The sequence below is a fragment of the Ornithorhynchus anatinus genome, chromosome X1 (genome assembly GCF_004115215.2).
Source record: "Ornithorhynchus anatinus isolate Pmale09 chromosome X1, mOrnAna1.pri.v4, whole genome shotgun sequence".
Lineage (NCBI taxonomy): Eukaryota > Metazoa > Chordata > Mammalia > Monotremata > Ornithorhynchidae > Ornithorhynchus > Ornithorhynchus anatinus.
Genome location: NC_041749.1, coordinates 39,152,759 through 39,177,121, shown reverse-complemented (window position 1 = coordinate 39,177,121; position 24,363 = coordinate 39,152,759). Strand labels below are relative to the sequence as shown.

At 44.4% G+C, this 24,363-nt stretch overlaps 1 protein-coding gene across 3 annotated transcripts in view; it reads left to right on the top strand.

The window, feature by feature from the left end:
• Positions 1-24,363, top strand: part of ARHGAP26 (Rho GTPase activating protein 26) — a 472,294-nt gene that overhangs the window by 108,350 nt on the left and 339,581 nt on the right. For all 3 annotated transcript variants that reach the window (XM_029050709.2, XM_029050708.1, XM_029050712.1), the window contains exons 2-3: positions 19,302-19,397; positions 23,276-23,337. In XM_029050709.2, the coding sequence (XP_028906542.1) occupies positions 19,302-19,397; positions 23,276-23,337 (158 nt within the window). The remainder of the gene's footprint in view (positions 1-19,301; positions 19,398-23,275; positions 23,338-24,363) is intronic.

Here is a 24,363-nt window from a genome sequence, read left to right as displayed (position 1 = left end):
CCTATTTGTGCCCTCTGAGACCCAGATGACAAAAATCTGTGGTCAGCTCGGTTTCTGAGGCAGTAGATACAAGAGCAGTAGCAATAATAACAATTAAATATGACACAAGCAGGCGGTAGTGTGTGATGTGCTTTTTGGCTGGCGTGCTGTTAATATTACTGAACAATAGAGGTAAATACACTAAGTGTAGGTTTTAAACTAGGAAGGAGAGACTGGCAAAACTAGGAATTAAAATGCCCCATTAGAGGACAAAAGAAAGAGGGGTGGGAAACTGGAAGAGGGAGTGTTAGTGGCTTGGTGCTTGGGGAATGGTTTGGGACCCAAAACCAGTTGGGAGTTTCTTGTGGTGCCCTTGGAGACTCGGCTAGTTTGTGTGGCCTCTGAACAGAGTGGTGGTGGATGGAGGGTGGGGGGTGCGAGAGGGAAGTGTGGAAGCATTTTCTTGGCGTCTCTCTCGCTTCGTGATCCCTTTGAAGGTCTGGAGAGCAGTTCTAAGGGAGTTCGTTTATTGCCGACCCTAGTCTAGTCCAGACTCTTCCATCTCCATTGTCTTGAGAGCATCAAATGCTGACTGGTTCTATTCCTTTTACAGGAAGTACCTGTTAGTCAAGGGAACAGGGTGTTGTGTGGTGCTAGCTGCCTGTGCCTGGAGCATTTCCCACCATCAGGGGCTCTGTGCCAGGGAGAACGGGAACTGGTATTGATGTGGGAAGAAGGAAGAGAGCCAGGGCATGGAGGCTGAAATTTCAGACTTTCAATCTGGGGCTTTGAGAAAGCTGATGCTTTCACGGTGCCAAGAGGAAGGTGTGTGTTGCCAGTGCCACCCCCATTTTTTCATTCTCCTGTCCTCTCCTGGCAGAAGAGAGATCGTTAATGCCCTTCTGGGTGAGAATTCCCGAGAACCTGGAGCTGAATGGGGGAGTAGTTGGAAAGGAAGTCCATGGGTGCCTGAACTGGCTCTGTATTTGCTGGGGTTTTTCTATCCCTTCACTGTCCTCTTAAAGGCCCCTTGCCAGGGACTCTCCATATCTACAGGATATGCCTTTTCCTTTTTTTTCCCTCTCCCTCCTCCACCCTTTTATTCAAATTCAGTTTCATCCAGTGTAAATTCCTAGCATACATGTCCTTTTGGTCTATTGCTGCCACACATACCTGGTGCCTTTGGAAGAGGAGGTTTTTCGTTTTTTTTTTTTTTTTAATACATGTAATTGTGCAATCTGTTAGACTTGTGCCCAGCCAGGTATATTGCGGCCATCCATGAAGACACTAACTGTATATTCCCACCACTCTGAAGGCTAGCTAACCTGCTCATGTGAAGCACATCTAAAAACAAAAAGGCTGGCCTTAGAAATGTAATGACTGTTGTCCTGAATGTGAGAGAAGTGGGGAAGAAATAGGGTGGTTTGGGGATTGCAGTCTGACCTGGAAGTTGCCCAGGTTCTGTTTCAGTTGTGAGAATTGGAGCTGGGAAGCCATTTCCACTGACTTTTCCTTCTTTGCACAATGGGGAGAGCGAGACTTGGAACCTCCCCTTGCTGGCCTGTGGTGAGGATTAAAATAAAGTACTTTGAGCTCTCCAGATGAAAGACTCCTTCTTTAGATCTTCTGGGGCCAGCTGGCAGGGAGAAGAGGGGAAGAAAGAGGGACCAAGTCTTAAAAGAATTTCAGTCCATCCACCTGCAGGTCTCAGCCACCCTGTTGGCCCTTGATTCCTCCTCTACAGCATTTTCCTCTCATCTCTTGTTACCAGATTGATCTTTCACAGTCCTGGAAGTGGTTTGTGACCCTGAGCCCAGCCCTGGTGGTTCCCGTCCGCGTTTGTGGTCCAAGAGTGTTTTCCGTCCCACCGCCACATTTAGATAAATTGCTGGGGAGCTGTTTACCTCTGTGGAGAAGCTGGTTTCTAGGTGGGTGACATGGGGATGGGGGTGGGGAATCAGTTTATCAATTCTGCGGGGAGGAAGAGATGTTGGTAGTTTGCATAGGCCTTAGAATAAGAGCTGACATTTAAAAACCGTGGACGGAGAATGTGTCTGTATTTGGGCCTCAGTTACATCATCTGTAAAATGGGGATTAAGAGTGTGAGCCCCAAGTGGAACGGGGACTGTGTCTAACCTGATTAACATGTATCTACCCCAGTGCTTAGAACAGCATGTGGCACATAGGAAGCGCTTAACAAGTATGATCATTATTATAATAATTATTGTTATAGTGTACTCTCCTAAGTGTTTAGTACAGTGCTTTGCACATAGTAACCACTCAGTAAATACAACTGAAAGAATGAAAAGCCTTACTAATCTGATCATTCAATCAATCATATTGAGTGCTTACCATGTATAGAGAGAACACTGTGCTATGCTCTTGGGAGAGTACAGTACAACAGAGTCAGTAAGCATATTCCTTACCCAGTTGAATTGATTTGACCTTTATCCTTTTTCTGTCTCTGTCTCCTCTCCCTCCCCAGTGGGGAAGGGAGTGCTTGGGTCTTGGTAGTGCCCTTGAATCTGGATGTGATCCTTAACAGCAGGTGGAGGAGATGCTAGAGGCTGGAGTAAATCGAACCAATTCTTGAACCAAAGCGGTAGGATCACACAGTCTGTCATGTTCCATTGTAAATGGACAAAGTTTACCTTGTAGGCTGCATCAAAAAAAAAATTCTTAGAATTTAATTGGGTGGGAGCAAGGAGGTAGTAATAGTTTTGGGGGCTTACTGTGTATATAACACTGTACTAAGTGCTGGGAGAGTAGGCAGATGAGAATCCATTTGTTCAATTGCATTTATTGAGAGCTTATGGCTTGCAAAGCATTGTACTAAGCACTTGGGAAAGTACAGTATAACAATAAATAGACACTTTCCATGACCATGAAGAGCTCACATTGTAGAGGGAGAATTAGACAAGGGCCCTGTCCCTTGGAGGGCAGCCGCCCTGAGCGTTTATTTATACGCATCCTCAGTATTTATGTATATTTGTACACTTGAGTATTCTGATTTTTTTAAATGCTATTTGTAAAGAGCTTGCTTTGTGTCAAGCACCATTCTAAGCTCTGGAGTAGATAGAACTTTATCAGATTGGACACAGTCCCTGTCTTCCATCTCACAGCCTAACTAGAAGGGATATAAGGCATCGAATCCCCATTTTACAGTTGAGGATATTGAGGTACAGAGAAGGTAGCCAACTTGCCAAAGGTCACCCAGATGATATGTGGTGGAACCAGAACTAAAACCCAGGTTTTCTGACTCCCAAGCCCATGCTCTTTCTACTAGGCCATGCTGCTTCTTAAATCTTTGTTCTTCTCACAGTCCTGCCCTTTGTAACTAATATTGTGTGGCCATCACAGTCCAACAGTCCTATTCTTCAGAGTCCCTAGGATGCTCTTTCAAAAGACTCTTGGTTGCCCATGAATAAAAATTGTCGGTCTTCTTGATGTGTGCTCTCTGTATCTCTCTCTGCAGTTATGAGAGAGAGAGAAAATATGAATATGAGAGAATATTCTGAGTGACCAGGTATTTGTTGGGAACAGTTCATTTAACCAGAGAGATATCAAAGCAAGTTTTCCTTGCTCAATTGAGCTTGTTCTGTTATTGAGGAGTCACCACCTTGCTTTGACCTATTAGCAGCCTGTTTGGTTCCTGATAACAATGTACGGATCCAAAACCTGGACAGTGAAAAAGCAGGATAGAAAGAATATTTATTCTTTTGAAATGTGGTGTTGGAGAAAGGTTTTGAGAATACCATGGACTGCCCAAAAAACAAACAAATGGATTTTGGAGCAAATTAAACCAGAGTGGTCTTTGGAAGGCTAAGTGACTCGACTTAGATTAGCATATTTTGGACACAATCAGGAGGACTAATTCTCTGGAGAAGACACTAATGCTAGGAAAAGTCCAGGGAAAACATGGAAGAGGCAGACCAGCATCTAGATGGATAGAGATCTTAACAATAACAGAAGAACCATTAGAAAGGTTGCAGATTATGGCAGAGGACAGGACATTTTGGAGAAAGTATATCAATGGAGTCTCTATGAATCAGAAATGACTCGACAGCACTTAATAATGATAATTGCTTTTTGAGTTGCAGTAGGGCTTTTGATTTTTTGTTGTTGTTTTGTTTTTTTAATAATACAGAATAGGGTTGGATTAGGATGGAAGAGATAAATGGGTTTTGTGGGAGAGAGAGAGAGAGAGATGAGTGAAGGCCACTTGAGAGGACCTTTCTTACCATCAAAAAGAAATTATCTTCAGGCAGAGTTTCATGAAGAAAAAACATTTTGTGAAGAAACAATCCCTGAAACTAGGAGGTAGGTGGTCTCTGGTTGGGGAAGGACAATTTCCTTACCTTGAGAAGCCACATGGCTTAGTGGCAAGATCACTGGCTTGGGAGTCAGAGATCATGGATTTTTATCCTGACTCCACCACTTACCAGCTGTGTGACTGTGGGCAAGTCACTTTACTTCTCTGTTCCTCTTTTACCTAATCTATAAAATGGGGATTAAGATTGTGAGCCCCACGTGGGACAACTCGTTTACCTTGCATCTACCCCAATGCTTAGAAAAGTGCATGGCACATAGTCCTTAAATACCATCATCATTATTATCTCAATCTTTTTTCCCCTCACCCCCTGCCCCCATGGCCATCCTGAAATGCTCCAGTTTTGAAACTGCTATTCCCAGGCAACTTGTGTGTATTTGTGAGGCTATGTGCATGTCTGTAGGTGTTACCATATAGAGAGTTAACATTTTTTCCTGCTCTTTTCATTGAGAAACAGCTTGGCCAGTGGAAAGATCCGGGCCTGAAAGTGAGAGAACTTGGGCTCTAAACCCAGCTCCACTACTTGCCTTGCCTGCTGTATGACCTTAGGCAAAGCTCAGAACTTCTTTCTGCCTGTTACCTCATATGCAAAATGGGGATAAAATACCTGTTCTCCCTCCATCATATAGAGTGAGCCCCTTGTGGGACGGGGACTGTGTCCAATTTGCTTATGTGACATCCACCTCTGCACCTGGCATAGAGTAAGCACTTAAGAAGCACCATTATTAAGCACAATTACCCTTTTAACTTTCCTTCCATTTATGTTACCATGGTTAAAATGTGGGCAGAGGCAAATGGGTAAGGAGATTTTTAATCAGATGGCTGTTATTCATTCCTGTTTGTTAGGTTAACTTGATTTTCACACATTAAAACTGTGGGATTTTGACTGAGATATTATAATGCTTGTTTTTTTGGGGGAAAAAAATCCCCCTCATTCTGTGGTAGGTATGCAGAAGTGCTCTGCCTTCTGACTTGAGGCCAATAATAAAGACTCAGTTTCTTGGGAAAACTCATGTGAAATCCCCTCAGTTTCAAGGTAATTGGTTTGTCTTTGCTGTATTTCTTTTCCTCTACCAGACTGCTAGTCAGTGGTATTTACTGAGTCCTTGTTGTGTGCAGAGCACTGTTCTAAGCTTTTGGGAGAGTACAAGAGTTATTGAACATGTTCCCTGCACACACAGACCTTGCAATCTAAAAGAGAGTCAAATGTTACTAGAAATAGATTACTGATATGTGCATGAATGTTACGGGGATGATGGTGGGGTGAATAAAGGGTACAAATTCAAATGCGAGGGTGAAGCAGAAGGAAGAGGGAGTAGAGGAATTGAGGGGAAGGCCCCTTGGAGGAGATGTGATTTTAATGAGACTTTAAAGGAGGGCAAAGTGGTGGTCTGTCATATATGATTGAAGAGGAACTTCTGGACCAGAGGAAGGACATAGGAAAGGGGTCAGTGGTGAGATAGACGAGACTGGGGCAAAGTGAGCAAGTTTGTATTAGAGGAGCAAAGTGTACAGGCTGGGCTATAGTACAATATCAGTGAGGTGCGGTAGGAGCCGGTGAACTGATTGAATGCTTTAAAGCTGATAGAAGGAATTTGTATTTGATGTGGAGGTGGCTGTGCAACCACTGGAGGTTTTTGAGGCGTGGAGGATTTTTTTTAGAAAAATGATTCATGCAGCAAAGTGAAGTATGGACTGGAGTGAGAAGGGACAGGAGGCAAGGAGATAAGCAAGGAGACTGATGGAGTAGTCAAGATTGGATAGGGGATGTGCTTGGATTAATGTGGTAGCAGTTTATACAGAGAGGAAAGGGAGAATTTTAGTGATGTTGTGAAGGTAGAGCAGACAGGGTTTAGTGACACTGAATTATATGGGTTAAGCTGCATGGTTCAGTGGAAAGAGTGTGGGCTTGGGAGTCAGGGGTCATGGGTTCTAATCCTGGCTCCACCACTAGTCAGCTGTGTGACCTTGGGCAAGTCACTTAACTTCTCTGTGCCTCAGTTACCTCATCTGTCAAATGGGGATTAACACTGTGAGCCCCATGTGGGACAACCTGATCACCTTGTATCCCCCAGCACTTAGAACAGTGCTTTGTACATAGTAAGCGCTTAACAAATACCACAAATACCAATTGAGAGAGATGAGTCAAAAATATTGCCAAGTTACCGGCATGTGACTGGCCTGTGATACAAGAAGGATGATGGTGCTGTGTACAGAGTTGGGAAAGTCAGGGGAAGGTCAGGGTTTGGACAGGGAGATGAGAAGTTCTGATTTGGACTTATTAAGTTTGAGGTGTCTGTGGGACTTCCAAGTAGAGATGCCCCAAAGGCAGGAGAAAATGCCAGACTGCCGAGAAGGAGATAGATAATAATAATAATTATTTTTGTACTTAAGTACTTACTGTGTGCCAAGTTTCTGTTCTGAGTGCTGGGATAGATAAAGTTCAACACAGTCTCTGTCCCACATAGGGCACACAGTCTAAGTAGAAGGAAGTAGGATTTATTCTCCATTTTGCAGATGAGGTAACTGAGGCACAGAGAAGTTAAGTGACTTTTTTGAGGTCACACAACAGACGTGGCAGAACCAAGATTAGAACTCAGGTCCTCTGACTCCCAGGCCCATGCTCTGTCTACTAAGCCATGCTGCATCTTAGGGCAGAAGATACAGATTTGGGAATAATTGGCAGAGAGATGGTGTTCTTATACTTGCATACCTATACCTATTTTTGTTCTCAATGAATGTTTTAGGAATATTCCATTTAGGGTAACAGCTTTATCAAAAGGCCCCTTTGTTTTATTGCGTTAATCAGGAAGCAGAAGGTCTGGTCAACTAGAAGCAGAAGTCAGGATTTAATAATCTATTGGCCTAGTTCTAACCCGAACTGTTTGAAAACTGCTACTTTCCACCACATCTTGGATTTTTGCTTTAAGGTGTAAAGCCATTTACTAACTTGTAGCTGGGTTTAACATCATTGTGCCTGCTGGCAAGTCCATTGCAGCAAAACTGTGTTTGCCACTTTGCTAGTTGCCGTGCACTGTCTGAACTTGTTAATAAGTTTTTCTTTTGTATGTTCTTGAGCATTTTTAGTCTGATTTGCCACAATAAGCTCTTCAGTCTTTTAAGACAGGTGTGTGCATGTGTAGGTATAATCTGTCCTTTGAATTCCAAGATGGTATTATTTACATTTTTTAAGTCAATGTGAGCATATGTGGCTGATTTAAAAAAAAAAAAAAGTGTGACTGACAGTTCCGTCCACATCAAGCACTGATCACTGCCTTCAAAGCCATCCGCAGACATTTTCCAGCTCTCTTCACCTGCCGCTCCATAGCCCATTCTCTTCACTCCTTCCAAGGCAACCTTCTGCTCTCGTGCCTTGCTGTCGACTAGCCTGCCTCTGGCTCATTGCCCCCTCCCTCCTGACACCTCCACCCCTGAACTGGAGCTCCCTTCCTGTCAGACCCATTCAACCACAGCTCTCCCCGGCTTTCAAGCACTCCTGAAAGCCCATCCTCTTTAGGAATCAGTCTTATTGATTGAGAGCTTGCCATGTGTAGAGCACTGTACTAAGCACTTTTTTTTTTTAAAAAAAAGGTATTTGATAAGTGCTTTAAATAGAAGATAATCAGGTTAGACCCGGTCCCTGTCCCACATGGGGCTTGCAGTCTCAATCCCCATTTTTACAGATGAGGTAACTGAGCCACAGAGAAGTGAAGTGACTTGCCAAGGTGATGAAGCAGACAAGTGGTAGGCCACTAGGTAACTATACACTAGGCTATGTTGCTTCTAATTACTTGTGAGAGTACAGTATAACAGAATTGTAAGAAGCAGCATGAGAAGCATAAAAGATAAAAATTAAATGTATTTCTCAATTAATTTAACTCATGCCAGGTACTACCCTTCCCTCCTCCCCCCATCCCTTTGTACTTATTTGTAAAAAGCCCCTCCTAATCCCACAGAACCACAAAAATGTTAAATCCTGGTCTACTTGTCCAGGTTTTGTTTTGTATTAGCATAGGTTTTTCTTTTTCTTGGCTAGAGTGCATTTACATTTTCAATTATTATTGGCATTTAAAGGAACTTTAAGTACTTAATAATTGCCCCAAAGCACTTAGGTACATATCTGCAACTTAGTTTTTGTCTCCCCCTCTAGATTGTAAACTCCTTGTAGACCGAGAATATGTCTACCGATTCTATTGTATTGTACACAGTAAGCACTCAGTAAATACCGTTGATTGATTTTGCAAAGGGACACTGTGGTTTTATCTCATTTGACACTGGAGGAAATTAAGGCACAGAGACAGAAAAAAGAGTCTTGCCGGAAGCCACTCCCAAAGACAGAGGGAAAGATAGAATTAGAACTCGCTCCACTGAGTTTTCAATCAGTGCATTTGTTCCTTGGATTGTAGTCTTGCTGCCTGGTCTTTCAATATGAATTGCAGTTCCTCTTATATTTGATCTCTTGGCCTCTTGACTTCCCTTTTCCCATTTTGTTTATTGATTTTCAGTTAGTAACGTAGCCCGCTGAGTCTGGTGAGCTAGAACATCAATTTGTAAAGCAACATTTCATTGGGATTTTAGTTGCTGTGGCTTGGTGGTACCAGCGTGCTGTCTGGATAAGTGTTCAGTGACTGCAAAATCAAGTAGAATCTTGTTAGCTGAATCAGTCAGTTATATTTGAGTGCTTACTGTGTGAAGCACATTGTACTGAGTGTTTGGAAGAGTAAAATATACCGTTGGATAGACATGTTCCCTGCCCACAAGAGAGAAATAATTTAAAGGGACAGGCAGGTCCAGCCGCTATCTTTCTACTTAATTTTGATCCATATCCCTTTGCTGATTCTGGAAAGTGCCTCCTAATTTGCTTTGAGAACATAACCATCTGAATGTATCTCACGTATGACTAACTCAAAGACTTTTGATGATGCTCTGCCAGTTGAAAAATAAATTTGCTAGAGGAAGGGAAGTGAGTTTTAATGACAGTTTCCCTTAGTGCATCCTTAAGAATGTCTTCCTTGAGACCTGTCTGGACCTCAATTTATAAGTCTGTAAAATGGGATCATACTTGTAATACTCCATACTGTTTTATAATGAAATAGCAACTAAAATGACCGCGTTGTGCATGGTAAATAAGAACGTGAAGGACTTTTTATACAACGTGCTATTCAAAATTTGGACAAAATAACATCGTTGTAGAATGAGCTTGGATGTTTCTTCACGCATACATTCTGTCGTAGTGGATAGAGCATGGGCCTGGGAGTAAGAAGGTCATAGGTTCTAATCCCGGCTCTGCCACGTATCTTCTGTGTGACCTTGGGCAAGTCATTTTGCTTCTCTGTGCCTCAGTTACCTCATCTGCAAAATGGGGATTGAGACCATGAGTCTTAATCCTCAGTTTGTTTCCTTCAACTTATTTATAACAGCAAAAGTGTCTTTGAAAAGCTTGCCATAGTCAGAATAGGGAGTGTAGAAATCAGACTTATGTTGAGGGGTTTTAGTGCATATTGTATAGCAGATAGAGATACAAATAAGATAAACATCCTCTTACCACTTTGCCCAGATCTAGTATGGTTCAAACAACATGAGAAGCAGTATGGCCTAATATTAGAGTCTGGGCTGAGAATCAGAAGGACTTGGGTTCTACTCCTGGCTCTACCACTTGTCTGCTTTGGCACCATGAGCAAAGCACTTCATTTCTCTGGGCCTCAGTTACCTCATCTGTAAAATGGGGATTTAGACTGTAAGCCCCATGCAGGACAGGGACTGTGTCCATCCTGATTAACTTGTATCTACCCCAGAAATTCTTGACACATAGTAAGTGCTTAACAAGCACCATCGTTATTATTACGATGCCTGGAATATAGAAAGTGCTAAAGAAATGCCATTTTAAAACAAAAAGGGAAAACATAGTCCAAGAAAGGAATGCTTTTCCCTTCTTGGCAACTGAATGCATCTACCCATTTCCCAAGCCCTGTTCCTGGATCCCTGACCCCACTAGTTTTAATTTTGGTCAATGCCTCTAAATCTCTAATGCAGCACATTGGCACCTGGTGGCCTTAGAGAGACTAATAACCAGTGGTATTAAGACTTAGGGACAGGAAACCTTTAACCCTAGTCAGTACCGTATTTAAGAGGTAATCAGTTCAGAAAATATCTTTGAAAATGTCCAAAAAAGAATCCACGTTTTTTATTCCCTTTCTCAGATGTTTAAAATGCAGAACTTCTGTGGATAATGAGTGAAGAAACAATTTCAAATATTCTGGTGTTTTAAGATAATGATAAAAGTATTTTTAAAGTGCTTACTGTTTAATTATGGTATTTTTTGAGCACTTACTTTGTGCCAGGCACTGTACTAAGCACTGGGGTAGATACAAGATAATTGGTAATGGTAACTGAGGCCCAGAGAAGTGAAGTGCCTTGCCTAAGGTCACACAGCAGACAAGTGGTGGAGTCAGAATTAGAACCCATGACCTTCTGACTACCAGGACTGTGCTCTATCCACCATACCATATGAGCCCCAAGTGTGCAGAGCACTGTACTAAGCGCTCAGAAGAGTCCATTATAACAGAGTTGGTAGGCACGTTCCCTGCCCACAATGAACCTACAGTCTAGAGGGTTAGACAGACATTAAGGCAGCAGAAGCAGGCTCGTGCTCTTGACTAGCCGGCTTGTTGATTCAAATCCCTTCTCAGGATGTCTCCATCCAGGGAAGGTTTTAGAAATGACACTTGCTAGTGGACAGAGGAAGTCTAACCAATTGCCAGCTCTACCCAGGAACAGTCTGAAGGCACCAGCAGAATCTGCTGACCGGGGTAAAGCTCTTAGGGAGAAGCTAGCAAATTGCTATTCTGAGCACTGGTCCTTCTTAATCAGCTTTCTCAATGCTCAGTCTGGTCATGTCACCTGCCTCCTCAAAGCCAATCAGCAGTGTTTATCGAGCACATACTCTGTTCAGAGCCCTGGACAAAGCACTTGGGAGCATGCAATAGATTAAGTAGATGTGATCCTTTCCCTATTGCTTTGTGAATCAAATTACAACTTGCTCATTAGTATCAAGGTTTGTCTGCCCTTGCCTAACTATTCCTTTTCTCTCTCAACTCCAGGCTGGGTTCTCTGCACTGCCCACCAAATTCCCCCACTATGTCCCAAACATAAATCTCTTGCCTCTTTTCCACAGCTTCCATCTTTTCCCACGCTCTTCTCCCACCACTCCTCAACTTGCTTGCTTTGGTCTTCTCAAGCCAACTGTGCTCTTGATTCTCCTTCCTCTGACCGTGACATGTGCCTTCTCCCTGCCTGGCATTCCCTTCCTTCTGCATCTCCCTTGCACTTGGATTTGCACCCTTTATTCACCGCCCAACCCTCAGCCCCAAAGCTCTTAGGTACATATCTGCAATTTATGTTATTAATATTGGGCTCCCCATCTGTAAGCTTGTCACAGGTAGGGAATGTATCTGCCAACTCAGTTATATTGTACTCTCCCAAGAGCTTAGTACTATAAGCGCTCAATAAATACAGTTACTCACATCCACCAGTCCATACCCGTTACCATCTTCAAGGTGATTTTGAAAACCCACCTCCTCCAGAGGGCATTTTCCATTTTATTCCGGTGTCTCTCTATTAGCTACTTCCTCTCTGCCTTCAAACGTGTTCAGACCACTTCTTCCCCGTGCCACCCTTCTCTGGGCCCTACTACACCACTAGCTATTTCCCCATCTTCTTTCTCCTATTCCTGTCAAAACTCCTTGAATGAGTTGCATTCCACCTGCTCCCTCCACTTTTTCTTCTCCATCTCCCTCTTTGACATTCTACAATCAATTTTCTTCCTCCTTCACTCCATCGAGAACGTTCTCTCCAAGGTCATAACGACCTCCTCCTATCAAATGGAATATATTCTACTCTGTCATAATCCTCCTCAATCCTCTTGATTGTTCTCATCATTGTAGACTACTCCTTTCTCCAGGAAACATTCTTTAGCCTTTGTTTTGGGGTTTTTTTTTTGGACAGAGTTCTCTCCTGCTTCTACTACCTCTGCCCAATCTTTCGCAGGTTCTTTTGCCAGCTGTTCCTCCTTTTGTACCCCCAAATGTGGGTGTCCTCAAGCCTCACTTCTGAGTCATGTCTGTTTTTAAGATTATTTTTATGACATTTAAAGGCCTTGCACAATGCATGTGGTCTATGAGCACTATGTATACACTTGGGTTTGATTAGTAACTGAGTGACTTTGAAAGTGTTGAGGGAATAAGTGTGAAGGATAGATGCAGGGAGGGGAATTTGACGAGTTATCCACAAAGAAACAGTTAAGGAGACAAAAAACCATAGAGGTAGACCTAATCCAAACCCCAGGAATGCAGAGTGAAATTTGGCATCCCTCCCATGAAGGGGCAGAGTGGTCTAATGGATAATGCACAGGCCTGGGAGCCTGTGTGACCTTGGGCAAGTCACTTAACTTCTCTGGACTTCAGTTTCCTCAACTACAAAATGGGGATTCAAAACCTCTTACTTGACCGTGAGCCCCATGTGGGACAGGGACTGTATTCTGCCTCTAGACTGTAAGCTTGTAATGGGAAGGGAATGGGCCTACCTACTCTCCCAAGCTCCTGAAAAGCAGTGTGGCCTAATGGATAGAGCAACAGCCTGGATTTTAATCCTGGCTCTGCTGCTTGTATTGTATTCTCCCACACCCTTAGAACAGTGGTCTGCACATAATAAGCTCTCAATAAATACCATTGATTGATTGATTGTCTGCTGTGTAACCTTGGGGAAGTCACTTCATTTCTGTGCCTCAGTTACCCCATCAAGGAAATGGGGATTAAGACTGTGAGCCTCTGGTCTGTAAGCTTGTTATGGGCAGGAAATGAATCTGCTAATTCTGTTGTACTCTCCCAAATGCCAAGTACAATGCTTGATATGATATGATTGAATAAATATGATTGATTCATTCCCATGTGGGACAGGGACTATGTCCTAGCTAATTCCCTGTATCTACCCAGCACTTAATACAGTACCTGACACAAAGTAATCACTTTACAATTATCATAAAAAAAGCACTTAGAGTGCCCTGCACACAGTAAGAACTCAATGAATATGATTGGTTGGTGACACAACTGCAGAACTTGCTGGGAGTGATTATCACCCTTATCGTCACTCCCCTTCCATAGCTGCAACCAACCTCCCAAACTGGAGGAAGAGGTCCAAGGTGGTGGTGATTGGCTCCCTCCCTTAGCCCGACCCCTCATCAAGCTCTGCTCTGCAGTCAGGTGCATGAGAAATGTCATCCAGGAGGAGGATGGTTTTCAGTAGCCCAGGATAAGCCTGGTTAATGCAGAACTCTCTTGCCAGTGTCCAGAAAAAGATCTTCAGTGGCGAATTAGCAGCTCACGTCTCTCTGGGAATGATTTTTGCCCCTCCTGGGGAGAGCTCTCGTTTAATTCTCCTGAAGGGAGAGAGAATTTATTTACCTTGACTGCAACTGGCAGCAACTGGATGAAATGAATCCATTGTGTTAATATTCATTGGCTCTTTGTGGACCTTGAAGCTATCAAAAATGCATTACGATTGACTTAGGTTTTCACCATAACTCTGTTGAAGAGAAGCAGCGTGTCCTAGTGGGTGGAGCATGGCCGTGGGAATCAGAAGGACCTGGGTTCTAATCCTGGATCTCCCACTTTTTTAGCAGCTTTCTTTAAGTGCTTACTGTGTGTCAACAACTGTTCTAAGTAGTAGAATAGATGAAAGTTAATCAGGTTGGAAATGGGCCCTCTCCTGTATGGGGTTCACAGTCTAAGTAGGAGGGAGAGCAGGTATTTAATCCCCATTTTACAATTGAGGAAACTGAGTCACAGAGACGTTCAGCAGGTTTCCCAAGATCACACAGCAGGCAATTTGCAGATCTGGGATTAGAAACCAGGTCCTCTGACTCTTTCCAATAGGCCATGCTTCTTCTTTTGAAGCAGCACACTTGTCTGCTGTGTGAGCTTGGGAAATTCACTTCACTCTCTGTACCTCAGTTACCTCACTTGTGAAATGGGAATTAAGACCGGGAACCCTGTGCGGAACCCGGACTGTGTCTAACCTGATTAGATTGTATCTATCCCAGCGCTTAGCACAGCTCATGGCACATAGTAAGCTCTCAACAAATACCCTAAAAAATAATCAGTCAAACCAAAAACCCTGTGCAGGTGTCCGTGCTAAGAAAACGAAAATGAATATAAACAGATCCCAGTGACAGTAAACGCACCCCAGTGCCACTGAGCATCAGATAGGAGGAGAGCCAGACTGCCACCACCTCCTTACATAATTCTTTATTGGTTTTGTCTGGTCTCTTCCAGAGAGACAGCGAGCACCCATTTTGTGAAACAGATGCCCAGTCCAGATGCGGGTTAATTAACATCTTATCTCTGCCCACTCAGTGTAGCTTCCTAGCTTCCTGGCAACAGGTTTTCTTGCGGAGTAAATACTGTTGACCCCTTCTGGCATCCTGCTCAGGATTGTTTGAGTAGGAGGCCGTGCAAGCCTAGTGTGCATCCAATCTTTCTTCACCAACATCTCCTCCCTTCTCTTCCTTTCCCTTTATCCGTGGTGGAATGTGGGGGGCCTCATCCTTCCCAAATAACAGCCGACTGAAGTCACCTTGGAGTGGATCCGCCCCGACTGGCTAGTAGAGGGGCACAACCATCAGGGTATCGCTAATCCTGTCTTTGAAAAGAAAAGTATGGCAAAGAGTTCACCAGACAAAACTTCTGGCACAAAGACAGGCCACCCTGGGGCTGGGAAACAGGATGGCTTTATCCCCTCACAGGAAGAGATTTTGCCAAACCTCCGGTTGGTGCTGGGTGGGGTCTGGGCCGAACCTCCTTTGCCCCTCCCTTGCGGGTTGAGATTTCTGAAAAGCAGAAGTGCCAGGCTGCTGGGTAAGAAAAGATTGCTGTCATGAGAAGCCACAAGGCCTAATGGATAGAGAGGAGCCTGGGAGTCAGAGGGAACTGGGTTCTAATCTTGGCTGTTATCTGGTGTTTGATCTGGGCCAAGTCACTGATGATGATGATGGTATTTAAGTGCTTACTATATGCCAGGCACTGTACTAAGTGCTGAGGTGGGTACATGCAAATCTAATTGGACCCAAATATGTACATAAATGCTATGGGGCTGGGAGGGGGAAGAATAAAGGGAACAAGTCAGGGCCATGCAGAAGGGAGTGAGAGAAAGGAGGGCTTAGTCAGGGAAGGCCTCTTGGAGGAGGTGTCCTCTTCATACTGACAGACAAGGACTCTCCCCACCTTCAAAGCCCTGTTGAAGGTGCATCTCTTCCAAGAGGCCTTCCCTGACTAAGCCCTTATTTTCTCTTTTCCCATCAAAATTTATTTATTTCTATTAATGTCTGTCTCTCCCTCTAGTCAGTAAGATCCTTGTGGGCAGGGAAGGTGTGTGTTATATTGTTGTACTCTCCCAAGCACTTAGTAAAATGCCCCGTGTATTGTAAGCACTCTCTAATTATGATTGATTGATTATCAACTCATACTCTTCCAAGTGTTTAGTACTATGCCTTGCACATAGGCGCTTAATAAATACCACTGATTGTTTGGGGTGTCTCCTAAGCAAAAGACTAAGTTTTCTGCTACGATAGAGCATTATCTGAAACTTAGTTTTCCTATGTCCTCAGAACTTTTTCTCTGCCTTCTTAGCTGTCATTTCTCCCAGTTACAGCTCTCCATAAAACAGTTTGGGTCCCCTGTTGTCATTCTTTCCCTTGACTTTTGCCCCACCCAGGATAGCTTTGTTTAGGTGAACGCAGCTTCCGTTCAATTCCGTCCAATAGGAATAGGAATATTTGTTTGCAGCTTCTGATGTTGTTTTTGCTCAGAAATAGCTGGTCAGCTTTATTACAATAACAAATAATTTAAAAAGCAAACAAACATAAATGAGTCCTGAGGAGATAGCATGAACAGGAAATGTCCACTAGAGAAAACACCATGGTTTTCTCTCTTTTTTAAATGGTATTTGTTAAGCGCGTACTATGTGTTAGTCACTAAGTCGCTTAGTCCCTGTACTAAGCGCTGGGGTATATACCAGCTAATCAGATGTGACAGTCCATGACCCACTGAGGGCTCCCAGTCTTAATCCCCATTTTACATATTAGGTAACAGGCACAGAAAAGTTAGTAATAATATCAGTGGTATGTGTTAAGCACTTCCCACGTGCCAGGCACTGTACTAAGTGCTAGGATGGATACAAACAAATCGGGTTAGACACAGTCCCTGACCCACATGAGGCTCACAGTCTTACACCCCATTTTACAGATGAGCTAACTAAGCCACAGAGAAGTAAAGTGAATTGCCCAAGGTCTAACAGCAGACAAGTGGCCGAGGCGGGATTTGACCCTGTGACCTTCTGATTCCCACGTCTATGCTCTCTCCTCTGTGCCCTGCTGCTTCTCTACGTGTTTAAGGTCACACAGCAGACAATTGCTCTCCCAACTGCTTGCTGTGTTTTCTTGGGCAAGTCACGTAATTTCTCTGTGTCTGAGTTTTCTCCCTCCTATTTAAGATGTGAGACCCCATACGGGATAGGACTGAGTTTGACCTAATTAACTCATGCCTAGCCCAGTGCTTAGAACAGTTTTTGACACATATTAAGCTTTTAACAAATACCATCAAACAAAAAAGTGGCAGAGCTCAGATTAGAACCCAGGTCTTTGACTCCCAGGCCCATGCTCTCTCCCTTTAGGCCACGCTGCTTCTTACAAGAAAATTAGTACTGCACTTCTGTCCTTGGGTAGGTTGAGATGTTTTATGAAGCAGGGGCCTTTTGGGAGACAGATCATTGTGACATTTGAACAAAATATCAGTCTTTTCATCTTTGAGGACCCAGATTAAGGGAACTGGAGTGATCTAAGAAAAGGCAGAGTATGGAGTTGAGCAACAAAGCCTAGCATTTAATAATAGAATCCATCAGGTCATTCAGCACTGACTTAGTGGGCTCAGCTCCGGAGCCGAAGTCCGGAAGCCGTGAGAGGCCATCCTTTTTCTTTATTATTATTATTAGAGTAATAAACCGAAGCAGCATTTTAATCTTCCACTAGGCTCTCAGTGTACTTCATGAACTAAGCCTGTGTGTTTCGATCTTTGTATTACTCATCGCAAGGGCCTTTGCCCCACGTTATTTCTATTAATGTCTTTCTCCCCTTCTAGACTGTAAGCTAGTTTTGGTCAGGGAATGTGTCTCTTTATTATTTTGTACTCTCCCAAATGCTTAATGCAGTGCTTTGCACACAAGCTCTCAGTAAATCTGTAATTTTATTTATCCCCTACGCTACACTATAAGCCTATTGTGGGTAGGGAATGTGACTGTTTATTGCTTTATTGTCCTCTCCCAAGGGCCTGGTACAGTGCTCTGCACACGGTGCTCAATAAATACGATTGAATAAATGAATAAATACGATTGAATAAATGAATGAATGAAATGATGGTGGAGCTCAGAATGTCCAGCTGGAAAGAAGTGTTAAATGCTGACATCTGATCAGTCAAATGCATTTATTGAGCACCTACCATGTGCAGAACGCCCTTGGGAAAGCACACGAGTTATTAAGAGGACGTTATCCCTGTCCATGAGGGTAATGTAGAACCATACCTCAGGTGAAAGGGGCTCAATGTTTTTTAGAAATGAGGCAAGGTTTAGGGCTAGGGCCAGGGTGGAACTCCTAGGAATGCCGATGGCCACTGCATCATCATCATTATTATTATTATTTGTTAAGTGCTTACTATGTGTCAAGCACTGTTCTAAGTGCTGGGGTAAATACAAGCTAATCAGGTCAGACACAGTTCCTGTCCCACATGGGACTTGTGCCCTTATCATCTACACTGTAAGTTAGACTCTAAGACCCCCTAGACTGTAAGCTCACTCTGGGCAGGGAATCAATCATATTTATTGAGCATGTGCTATGTGCAGAACATTGTACTAAGCACTTGGGAGAGCACAATACAACAGAATTAGCAGTCATGTTCCCTGACCTTAATGAGCTTATAGTCTGGAGGGAGAGACAGTATGAATAAGTAATTTATTATTTAAAGATATGTACTTAAGTGCTATGGGTCTGTGATGTGTCCATTATAGTCTAATCCTGGCTCTTGCCACATGTCTGCTGTATGATCTTGGGCGAGTCACTTAACTTTGCTATGCCTGTTATCTCATCTGTAACTAATGGGGATGTGTGAACCCCAAGTAGGATGGTGCTGTGGTCAACCTGATTAACTTATAGAAGCAGCAGGCTGGGGAGTCTGCAGCTGATGAGTTCTAATCCTGAGTCTGCCACTTGTCTGATGGGTGACCTTGGGCAAGTGACTTCACTTCTCTGTGCCTCAGTCCCCTCATCTATAAAATGGGGATTAAGTCTGCAAGCCCTATGTGGGGCAGAAACTGTGTCCAGCACAATTATCTTATATCTACCTCAGTGCTTAGTACAGTGCCTGATGCATAGTAACTGCTTAACAAATACCCTAACTGTTGTTGTTATCATTATTAAGTACCATTTTTTTAATAGTACGGTGCTGTGCTCACAATAAGCAATCAATAAGCAATCAATAAATACCACTGATGGATCTGGGTAATGAGATCGGGGGCAGCAACAACCTCTTTCTGTTATTTTTGCAGTCCATCGGCCATGTTGGGGGGGAGAGAGGGGGCGGGGGGGGGGAGGAGAGAGGGGGCGGGGGCAGCAATTCAAATTCAGTGCATTTGAATCTCTATACTGCCTTTGATGCTCTGAGTGTTCCGAGGTGGGGAAGACACTCCCAATGCCTCTCTCCTTCTATTTACATCTAGTAAAAGGAGAGGGTGGAGTACAAGAAAATTAGAGTAGAAACTTTTCAGATCGTAATATCAATCAATAGGATAATAGTGAAAGCGAGAGTAGAATCTGTTACTGGGAGAACGATTGGACTGTTCTTGGCTTAATCACAATAGTAATGTGTATCCTATTCTTCCTCTTTTTTCATAGATCTCTCTTCAGCCAAGCGGAAATTTGCTGATTCTCTAAATGAATTTAAATTCCAGTGCATAGGCGATGCAGAAACAGATGATGAGATCTGCATAGGTAAGTTGAGAGGCTGCACTGAAAGGAAAAGGAGACCAGTGGTTTGGGCCTCTTCAGTTTCAGGGGCTCCTTTTGGGGGCTATTCCTTGTGGGAATTATGGAGTGTGTGAGTTTTCCTGGTAGGCCCTGCCTGGGAGGCCTGGCTTGAGTCCCGGGAGTGCAGACCCCTCCCAACCGGGTCCTAAGAGGCCCATAATCAAGTCTAGTTTGGGGCAGGGCTGCCTGCATATGCCACTTGGGTTTGCAGTTCAGACCATATTGCCCCATTCCTCAAGAGACTCCAGTGGTTTCCCATCCACCACCTCATCAAACAGGAATTCCTTACCAGTGGCTTTAAAGCACTCAGTCATCTTGCGCCCTCCCACCTTATCTCACTGCTCTCCTACTACAACCCAACCCTCACACTCCACCCCTCTAATACCAACCAACTCACTGTACCCCAATCTTGTATGTCTCGCTGTCGACCTCTGGTGCACATCCTGTCTTGACCTGGAACGCCCTCCCTCCTCATATCTGACAGTTACTTTCACCACCTTTAAAGCCTTATTAAAGGTATATCTCTTTCAAGAGGCCTTCTCTGACTAAGCCCTCATTTCCTCTTCTCCCACTCCCTTCTTCATCACCCTTGCACTTGGATTTGCTCCCTTTATTTACTCCTCCCTCAGCCCCACAGCACTTATGTGCATATCCATAACTTATTTGTATTAATACCTGTCTCCCTCTCTGGATTGTAAGCTCGTTGTGGGCAGGGAACATGTCTACCGGCCCTGTTATGTTGCATTCATTCATTCAATATTTGTTGAGTGCTAACTGTGTGCAGAGCAGTGTTCTAAGCGCTTGGGAATAAATACGATTGAATGAATGAGTACACTGTAACAATAAACAGACACATTCTCTGCCCACAGTGAGTTAACAGTGTAGAGTGGGAGACAGACATTAATATAAAATAAATCACATATATGGACATAAGTGCTGTGGGGCTGGCTGGGAGGGGGAATGAATTAAGGGAGCAGATCAGGGCAACACAAAAGAGAGTGGGAGAGGAGGAAAGGAGGATTTACACAAGGCATCTTGGAGGAGATGTGCCTTTTGATAAGGCTTAGAAAGGGGGGTTAGTAATTGCACTCTCCCAAGCACTTAGTACAGTGCTGTGCACACAGTAAGTCTCCAATGAAAACAGTTGATTGAATGATAGAGATGACTGGGTGCAGGCAGTCCATCCCAGCTCCCCAAGTTTTCTGGAAGCTATTCTTTCATTCATTCATTCAGTCGTATTTATTGAGCCCTTACTGTGTGCAGTAAGCACTGTAGTAAGTGCTTGGGAAACCCCTCTCCTAACTAGGGGCGGTCTGAAGGTGAAGTACAGTATATGGGCCACCGTACGAGGTCTAGCCGAGTAGAACTCTTTGACCCAGCCTTTGGCCTGTCTTGTGGTGGGGTGGCCACTGGGGTGGGGGTGGCCCACTCCATTGTTTTGGGTTTCCTGCCGGCAGGCCAGAGCCATGTGGAATTGTGGACTTACACGGACACACGTCTCTGATATACTGGACAGGTGCAATGTTCAGGAACCCCTGCACACATGCAGTGCAAAGCACATGTAGATGATAATGATGGTACCTGTTAAGCACTTACTGTGTGTCAGGCACTGTACTAAGTACTGGGGTAGCTACCAGCTTAGGTAGTTACAGTATTAGAACCCATAACCCTCTGACTTCCAGGCCCATGTTGTGTACACTATACCTTGTGTAGACCCAACGGACATCAAGCTTGGGTTGCCCCCTGAATTTCAGCAAATACCCAGCCTCTAATCCCTCTCGTCTGTTGTCTGACCTCTCGCCCACGTCCTGCCTCTGGCCTGGATTGCCCTCCCTCCTCATGTCCGATAGATAATTACTCCCTGCTCCATTCAAAGCCTTATTAAAGGCACATTTTCTCCAAGAGGGCTGCCCTAACTAAGCCTTCTTTTCCTTTTTTTCAACTCCCTCTTGCATTGCTCCGACTTACACCCTTTATTCATCCTCTCTCCCAGCCCCACAGCACTTATCTACATATCTGTTATTTATGTATATTAATGTCTGTCTCCCCATCTAGACTATAAACTTTTTGTGGTTATATTGTAATAATAATAGTAATGATGGCATTTGTTAAGCACTTACTATGTGCAAAGCACTGTTCTAAGTGCTGGGGAGGATACAAGGTGATCAGGTTGTCCCATGTGGGACTCACAGTCTTAATCCCCATTTTACAGATGAGGTAACTGAGGCACAGAGAAGTTAAGTGACTTGCCCAAAGTCACACAGCTGACAAGTGGCGTAGCCTGAATTTGAACCCATGACCTCTGACTCCCCAGCCCATGCTCTTTACACTGAGCCATGCTGCTTCTCTGTACTCTCCCAAGTGCTCAGTATAGTGCTCTGCACGCAGTAAGCGCTCAATAAATGCAATTGACTAATTGACTGACTCTAATTCCTGGCATGAACTCCTACCACCAGCAGAAGGGGCTTTATGGATGGGGAGTCAGGTTTCCATGTCCAGCTCACCCCCCCCCCCCCCCGCCTCCATTTGCACCACCCTAAATCTTCTGGGTCATATCTCGTCCTCTTCCCTCCTTATTCTAGGTAAGGGTTTTTGTTAATAGTGTCCCTTGGACATTTAGGGGCCCAGTAATGACTTCTGGTGACTCTCACCTTTTTCTTGGGTCACTGCATAGTTCTTTCTCTTTTCCCTGGGTCACGGGTATTTTCACCTCTCAGTTGAACAATTCCACCAAAGGAGATCTGAGGAAATTACAGTGACTGAAGAAGGAGAAGGAAATAGAAAAATCATAGTACCGTCCATCAGGGAAGATATGAGAATTGTGTAAGACTAAAAACATGTGGAAAAATCCACCAATATTATGCAGATGCACTCCAATTACTTCCTCCTTCTGCCCTCAGCCCTTGGGGACATCCAGCAGTGAGCATGGGAAAGCCTAGGGGTTACAATATTAGTTCCTGAATAAATGATTTTTGATCTAGCCTGTAGAATGAGAAGGAGTAGGAAGGGAGCCCAGGGTTACAGTCTGCCCTCGCTCTACTTTTTGGTCAGCCCCATCTCTGAAGGAAAAGGTGAAGTTCCCCGCAACATCAAAAGAAGTTGCCTCTGGCAGTGTGGGGTGAGGAGATCAAATCATGGGCAGGCTATCTGTGAACTCGCAAGCAGAAATATGCGCTCTGCTGGGCAGGCTCCCAACCATGCTGAGACCACGCTCAAGAGCTCATGGCCGCTATCCTGTGGGGCCTCAAAACTATTGCTGTTTACTCAGCTCCACTCCTTCCTTGAAGGAGCCCTTCCCCAGCCTCAAGATTGTGAAAGATCAAAAGTCAATTCCCAGGGCCACTGGTGCTTGCTGGATTTTCACAAAATAGAGGCCCTGGGGAGGAACTGACTCTTGATCTCTTGGAAGGATCATGGTGAGAAGCAGCATGGTGTAGTGGATAGAGCTCAGGTCTGGGAGTCAGAAGGTCAGGGGTTCTAATTCTGGCTCGGCCACTTGTATGCTGTATGACCTTGGCAAGTCACTTAACTTCTCTGTGTCTGTTACCTCATGTGTAAAATGAGCCTGGGAGCCCCATGTGAGTCAGGGACTGTATCCAACCCAATTTGCTTGTATTCATACCAGCACTTAGTATAGTGCCTGGCACACAGTAAACACTTAAATGCCACAATTATTATTATTATTATTATCTAAAAGCTTGGAGGTACCTGAGGATGGATACATTTGGGGTGAAATGACTATAAGCACTTGGTTACCCTTGAGGCTAGGAAAGGAGGGATATAAAAAACCCAGCACCTTGGCTCTCCTCCTGTACTAACTCTATTGGATTTCTTTTTTGCAGCAAAGTCTCTGCAAGAATTTGCCACTGTCCTCAGGAATCTGGAAGATGAGCGGTTAAGGATGGTATGTTTGGTAGAAACCTGAGCCCCGGGTGACCCCTCTGTTTGGGTGGTGACAGAGTCTTTCACAGCAGGACATGGGCCGTGTGGCCTAATGGAAAGCGTAAGGACCTAGGAGTCAAAGGACCCGGGTCCTAATTCTGACTCTGCCACATGCTTACTGCGTGACCTTCTTTCTCACTTCACTGCATCACTTTACTTCTCTGTGCCTCAGTTTTCCTGTTCTACTATGTGCCAGACACTCTAGTAAGCTCTGAGGTAGATACAGGTTACTCAGATTGGTCACAATCTCTGTACTTTGTGGTGCTCACAGCCTTAATCCCCATTTTACAGATGAAGTAACTGATGCACATAGAGGTAAAGTGACTTGTCCAAGATCACATAGGTGACAAGTTGTGGAGCTGGGATTAGAACCCAGGTCCTTCTGACTCCCAGGACTGTGCTCTGTCTACTAGGCCATGCTACTTGAATACCTCTGCTGTGGCATGATGGCCAATATTCATTGTTTATTCAGTTATATTTATTGAGTGCTTACTGCGTGCAGAGCACTGTACTAAGTGCTGGGTAGAGTACAATACAACAATAAGCAGACACATTCCCCACCTAAAATGGGTTTATGCCTGGTGGCCAACTTGGGCGTGGTGGCGGGTGATGGGGCCGAATGTTTCTTTCCTCCCTCCAGAAGCTTTCCCTGGTCTGGTCAGGGTAGCCGGTGGGCCCAGTGACTGCCTCTGACCTAGGTAAGGGTTGTTTTTTCAGCGAGCGGTATTCCTGCAGGCAGGGCGGAAGCACCCGGGCGCCTGAGCCAAGGCAGGAATCCTGTTTCTCCTGCCTGAACTGAGCTCTCCCAGGTGGTTCTGGGACAGAGCAGCCAGAGCTGCAGAGAGCACAGAGCCATGGGTGTGCCTGAGACCTGGGGGTTCCAAGAGGAGATGACTCCCTTGGCTGGGGCATTGTCTTGGCAGAGTGGGTTGAGGAAGGAACAACACCAGTGAGCTGCGTCCCAACTCACGCGACCTCACATGGAAAG